Source organism: Bombina bombina, chromosome 4 (genome assembly GCF_027579735.1).
Source record: "Bombina bombina isolate aBomBom1 chromosome 4, aBomBom1.pri, whole genome shotgun sequence".
Lineage (NCBI taxonomy): Eukaryota > Metazoa > Chordata > Amphibia > Anura > Bombinatoridae > Bombina > Bombina bombina.
Window position 1 is genome coordinate 956,500,824 of NC_069502.1, and position 6,990 is coordinate 956,507,813.

Genomic DNA, 6,990 nt, shown 5'->3' on the forward strand with positions numbered 1-6,990 from the left:
GAAAGATTTACCATAAGCTATGGCGTAAATACCTTTATTGGTGTGAATCCAGGGCCACTCTTGAAGAAGGTTAGGATTCCTAGGATTTTGTTTTTTCTCCAGGAAGGTCTGGAGAAGGGATTGTCAGACAGTACTCTAAAAAGGTCAGATTTCTGCATTATCTGTTTTGTTTCACAAACATCTGGTGGCTTTGCCAGATGTTCAATCCTTTTGTCAGGCCCTGGTCAGAATCAGGCCTGTGTTTAAGTCTGTTGCTCCTCTTTGGAGTTTTAACCTTGTTCTTAAAGTTTTGCAGCAGGCTCCGTTTGAGCCTTTGCATTCCATAGATATTAAGTTATTATCTGGGAAGGTTTTGTTTCTTTTTGCTATCTCTTCTGCTCTGAGAGTTTCGGTACTCTCGGCTTTGCAGTGAGACTCGCCTTATCTTATCTTTCATGCTGATAAGGCGGTTCTTTGTACAAAGTTGGGGTTTCTTCCTAAAGTGGTTTCAGATAGAAATATTAATCAGAAAATTGTTGTTCCTTCTCTTTGTCCGAATCCTTCTTCTCATAAAATTTTTTTGTTGCATAACCTGGAAGTTGCGTGTGCTCTGAAATTCTACCTACAGGCGACTAAGGATTTTCGCCAATCTTCTGCCCTGTTTGTTTGTTTCTCTGGAAAACGTAAGAGTCAGAAAGCTACTGCTACTTCTCTTTCTCTATGGTTGAGAAGTATGATTAGTTTGGCTTATGAGACTGCTGGTCAGCAGCCTCCTGAGAAAATGACAGCTCATTCCACAAGGGCTGTTCTTCTCTTCTTGGGCCTTCAAAAATGAAGCCTCTGTGGAACAGATTTCCAAGGCTGGTACTTGGTCTTGTCTACATACTTTTTCCAAATTTTCCAAATTTTATATTTTTGCCTCGGCTGAGGCTTTTTTTGGGAGAAAGGTTCTTCAAGCGGTAGTGCCTTCTGTTTAGGTTTTGCTGTCTTGTTCTCCCTCCCTAGTCATCTGTGTCCTCTAGCTTGGGTATTGGTTCCCAACAGTAATTGATGACATTGTGGGCTCACCATATCTTAGGAAAGAAAACAAAATGTATTCTTACCTGATAAATGTATTTATTTCCGGATATGGTGAGTACACAACCCCTCCCTTTATTTTAAGACAGTTATTTTTGACTAAACCTCAGGCACCTCTACACCTTTGTGTTACTTCTTTTTTCCATTTCCCTTCGGTCGAATGACTGGGATTTGTGGGAATGGGATTTGTGATTCAGATAGAGCATTACATTTTAAGCAACATTCTAATTTACTCCTATTATCAAATGTTCTTTATTCTCTTGGTATCTTTATTTGAAATGCAAGAATGGAAGTTTAGATGCCGGCCCATTTTTGGTGAACAACCTGGGTTGTCCTTGCTGATTGATGGATAAATTCATCCACCAATAAAAAAAGTGCTGTCCAGAGTATTGAACCAAAAAAAAGCTTAGATGCCTTCTTTTTTAAATAAAGATAGCAAGAGAACGTAGAATAAATGATAATAGCAGTAAATTAGAAAGTTGTTTAAAATTGCATGCTCTATCAAAATCACAAAAGACAAAATTTGGATTCAGTGTCCCTTTAACAGCTTGGCTGTGGTGCTTTTTGCCTCCTCCTGCTGGCCAGGAGTGATATTTCCAGCAGTAATTGATGACGTCATGGACTCACCATATCCGGATAGAAATACATTTATCAGGTAAGAATAAATTTTGTTTTTGAAGAAAATGAGGGGCGTTCCTAATGAGCTATTTCAATCACACCTTGATCACATTTGCTGGAAAGTGCTATGAAAGGAAGCAGAAGATTTGTTTTTACAATTTCTGTATGACAAAGTGTTTATCGCTAAATATTTCTTTATTTTTTTACTAATAATAAATTTTTTTATTCAAAGTATATGTAGACCACACGCCTATTAAATGTTCCTTTATTTTTCTAATAAAATGTTCCTTTTTTTTAATAATTAATGTTATTATTCAAAGTAAATGTAGACCACACGCCTATTATAAAAATTATATGTAGAACGCACGCCTAGTAAAAGTATAGTAGAAAAGTGTATGTAGACTATTAAAAGTATATGTAGACCACACACTATAGTAGAAAAGTGTTTGTAGACTGCACGCTATAGTAGCACCGCTCAAAACACATGCACATTCCTGAGCCTACTTTAATATGCTCTCATTGAATGGAGATACTTTTCAACAAAGTACAAAGGAAAATAGATAAGTGTTTTTTTTTTTTTTAATTGTACACTCACAATCTGAATTATTTCACTTTAAACATGCATGTATATATGCTAGAAATAAATAAATACAAGATAATAGATGACTGTAATAATAATAATATAACTATCATACAACAATCATATTACTATCATATATGTTACATATTTATAATAAACCTGATCATCTCTAAATATCATTATACCTTTCTTAGCCTATTTTTTACCAGATTACGAGTGGAGCGGAAAAATTGCGATTTCGCATGCCCGATATTTGTGCTCCACTTGTAATACCAGCACAGGCTGGTATTTGAAGTGAAGCGCAATGCTGGTATTTGAAAATAAGCGTCCTATGGGAGCCTTGTTATCATGCCAATAGTCATGGAAGAGAACCTAGCGCAGCGAAGGGGGTAAGTCGTGCAGCAATAGGCAGCAAAGTTTAAATATATATATGAATATATAGATATATTTGTGTGTTTATATGTGTATATACACATATTAACACATATATATGTATATAAGCATATGCATATATATTTACAGTTTAAAAACAGTCCCCATAGACCGTAATGTAAAGTTACTTTTCAGTGGCAATTTTTTTCTAACACCCCACATTGGTTCACTTTAACCCCTTACAACTTAACTGCTTTGTGCAGTTATTTTAATTAAAAATAAAGATGGTCATATTTTTTATTTTTAAAAAGGAACTTTACACTTTATTTTGGGAGGAATTGGGGGACATTTTTTTATTATTTAACCAGAGGTCTTACCTCTGGTTAATTTAGCACTCCACTTGTAATCTAGCATTTAGTTCTTTCATCCTAATAAAAGATGACTATTCTAGTGAGCCTTCTACAGTGAGCACAAACCCAAACTCAAGTTTATTGCATTAGGATTACTCTTTACAAGGCTATCAGCTCTTGAGTATTTGAAGAATAAATAGAAAATAAAATATCAAATATCAAAATATGGACTTCAGAGACAATTAAAACAAACTTCAAAGATACACACAAATAATCTCAAAAAGGTATTATTTTAGGGAGCACCAAAACCCTAAGAAAAAATAATAATAATAATATATATATATATATATATATATATATATATATATATACAGTATATAATGTAAAGAGTGCGCTCAGGCTGCACCACTTCCAATCATCAAAGCCACAATCATTAATTCTGGAAAATTAAAACAAGACTTCCAGTTTAATTCCAAAAATTTAGAAAACAATAGAAAATGCAAAATATGTTTGAATAATGTAAATAATTAGGCCGGTAGGAAAGCAATAGCCCATATTGGCCTCAATTACAAGTAGAGCATAATTGATAGTGCAGGGTTCTTTATTGTTTTGTGCAACCTCGTGCAAAGAATAAAGCACAATCTGTAATTACATGTGATGGGTAATTATATTAACAAAAGCATCTTAATGCGGCCAAAACTGTTTTTTAGCTCACCCTTTCCATTTAATAGATAGCATAGGGAGCTTTATTTGCTTGCTTATTGAGCTCATAATATCAGTAAATTATGTGTTTTGTAAAACCTGAAGTAAACCTTTATTATTAATAATATAGCACAGAACTACATGAAGGACTCCAGCACTTACGTACCATCAGCTTAATGCACCCTCTGCTTAGTGCACCATCAGCTTAGTGCACCCTCTGTTTAGCGCACCATCAGCTTAGTGCACCATCTGCTTAGCGCACCATCAGCTTAGTGCACCCTCTGCTTAGCGCACCATCAGCTTAGTGCACCCTCTGTTTAGCGCACCATCAGCTTAGTGCACCCTCTGCTTAGCGCACCATCAGCTTAGTGCACCCTCTGCTTAGCGCACCATCAGCTTAGTGCACCCTCTGCTTAGCGCACCATCAGCTTAGTGCACCCTCTGCTTAGCGCACCATCAGCTTAGTGCACCCTCTGCTTAGCGCACCATCAGCTTAGTGCACCCTCTGCTTAGCGTACCATCAGCTTAGTGCACCCTCTGCTTAGCGCACCATCAGCTTAGTGCACCCTCTGCTTAGCTCGCCATCAGCATAGTGCACCCTCTGCTTAGCGCATCATAATTTTAGTGCACCCTCTGCTTAGCTCGCCATCAGCATAGTGCACCCTCTGCTTTGCGCAGCATCATTTTAGTGCACCCTCTGCTTAGCGCAGAATCATTTTAGTGCACCCTCTGCTTAGCGCAGAATCATTTTAGTGCACCCTCTGCTTAGCTCGCCATCAGCATACTGCACCCTCTGCTTAGCGCAGCATCATTTTAGTGCACCCTCTGCTTAGCTCGCCATCAGCATAGTGCACCCTCTGCTTAGCGCAGCATCATTTTAGTGCACCCTCTGCTTAGCTCGCCATCAGCATAGTGCACCCTCTGCTTTGCGCAGCATCATTTTAGTGCACCCTCTGCTTAGCTCGCCATCAGCATAGTGCACCCTCTGCTTAGCGCAGCATCATTTTAGTGCACCCTCTGCTTAACGCACCATTAGCTTAGTGCACCTCTACTTAGGGTACCCTCTGCTTAGCCACATCAACTTAGCGCACCCTCTGTTTAGTGCACCATCAGCTTAGGGCACGCTCTGCTTAGTGTACCATCATTTTAGTGCACCATCAGCTTAGTGCACCCTCTGCTTAGCGCACCATCAGCTTAGTGCTCGAGCAATATCCAACATGGAATTCACAGTGTGCCCCCATAGAAGTCTTTCACCTGCAGTTGTTAATGCAAAAATAAAAGTGCTACTGATTGTGCTAAAACACAGTTAACACAACAGCAGTAATCTGGGCCATTGTTAGCTGATTGATATAATTTTATTTATTATACAACCTTATGCATTAGACTGTATTTTAAGCTGTCAAAATTCTAGTAATGCTGGTTTCTCTAATCCGTTGGAAGACAATGTTCAGGCAACTTCTCATATCATTTTTAGACTTTTCTATTTTAAGGCCTTGACCTCTTGAAAACCTATTTCGGACGTTAAAATTAATTTCTTTTAATATTTTTGCTAATGTTTTCCTGACATATAGATAAACACAAAAATATCCTATTTTACTGAAATGGTAAAAATGTAGTTCAAATCATACTTTTTTGAACACTTATGTTTTTCTTCTGCATATAAGTGTAAAAAAAGCTGCAAAAAAACCTGAGAAATGCCTTTTGCCTATCCAGATATATGACAACCAGATTGTTCAATTAAGCTGTATCCATAACATGGAACGGTTACATTTCATAAAATCTCATTTATTGGAAGGGGGGCCAATATTTTAAAACAATAAAATAAAAAAGAATTATTTAACAATGTATCTAAAAAAAAGGATATAAAAAATAGAACATTTTTATGGTGTAAAATCTTATATCTTTTTTTGTTGTTCTTCTAGCCAATGTGAGCGTAACCCATGTCCAATGGATAGTAGAGCATGTCATCATGCACCAAAGACCATCTCTTTCCACTATCTGTCTCTGCCTTCAAATGTTCCCACTCCCGTCACCCTTTTTCGCATGGCGACTGCCTCTGCTCCTGGGCGTCCTGGGCCTGACAGCTTACGCTTTGGAATTGTTGGAGGAAACAGCAGAGGGAACTTTGTCATGCAACGATCAGACAGGCAGACCGGGGAACTTATTCTTGCTCAGAGCCTACAAGGGCCTCAAACAATAGAAGTGGACGTAGACATGTCAGAGTACTTAGATCGCACATTCCAGGCCAAACATGTCTCCAAGATTACTTTTTTTGTTTCTCCTTACAACTTCTAAAAGGAATAATTTGGAAAAATCAAACATGTCAAGAATTTATTCTGACAAAGATGAGGACTAACTGTACAAAATGTATTTACAAACTGACTATTGTACTTTATGGACTATAGTACAAGCAATGAAAACAAAAAAAATCAATGAGTGTGTACAAAATACTTTTTTAAATGAAGTAACATAAGTAATGTGTAATAAACTGCAAGTTACTTGGACTAATTCATATATATTTCCTTTATTTTCATTAAGCAGGTTAATCCTTTACCAAAGATCAATAAAAGTCTCTAGAATGGTTGGTTAGTATGTTGCTTTATATAATCAACATAAAAAATGTAGAATTCTCATAGCATATTTTCATTTTTAAATAATTCATGTTTAAAGGGACCTGAAACCCAAATTTCTTCTTTCATTTTTCAGAGAGATCATTCCATTTTAAACAAATTTCCAATTTAGTGCTATAATCAAATTTACTTCATTGTCTTGGTATCTTTTGATGAAGGAGCAGCAATGCATTACTGGGAACTATCTGAACATATCTGTCCCTTTATGGTTTCATATCCATTTAACTAGAAGCTATACAATGGTAACATGCATACTTAGAATTGCAATTACATTGGGGATTTGTGGGTCAGCTAATTTTGGTTCAGATGGCCAAAATTACACACACACCCTATTATGTACTCTCAAAAGTAATCATTTTGATCAAAGTTTACTAGAATCATTATTTATTTTATTTCATTTCTTCTGGAGTAACAAACTCTGCTGAAGTTAGACAATGATTACAAAAGCATAAATCCAAATAATAGAGAATCCCTTCTATGGTGATGAATCAACAGCAGCTATTCCAAGATCTTGAAGTGAATGCTCAGCTTCTGATTTCACATTGACTAAAACATGCAAAATTGTGATAAAAATATTTTCCTCTTTTTAAACACTGCAACCTATATATAATCTATATGAAACCTATAAATACAAGCTATATGCAACCTATATATATATATATATATATATATATATATATAT

General features: G+C 36.4%; 1 protein-coding gene across 1 annotated transcript in view; it reads left to right on the forward strand.

The window, feature by feature from the left end:
* The window catches only part of FBLN7 (fibulin 7), a 330,654-nt gene extending 324,395 nt beyond the window's left edge, over positions 1-6,259 (forward strand). The window contains exon 8 of the mRNA XM_053711966.1: positions 5,601-6,259. Within this exon, the coding sequence (XP_053567941.1) occupies positions 5,601-5,973 (373 nt within the window). The 3' untranslated portion in view covers positions 5,974-6,259. The remainder of the gene's footprint in view (positions 1-5,600) is intronic.
* The last annotated feature ends 731 nt before the right edge of the window (positions 6,260-6,990 follow it).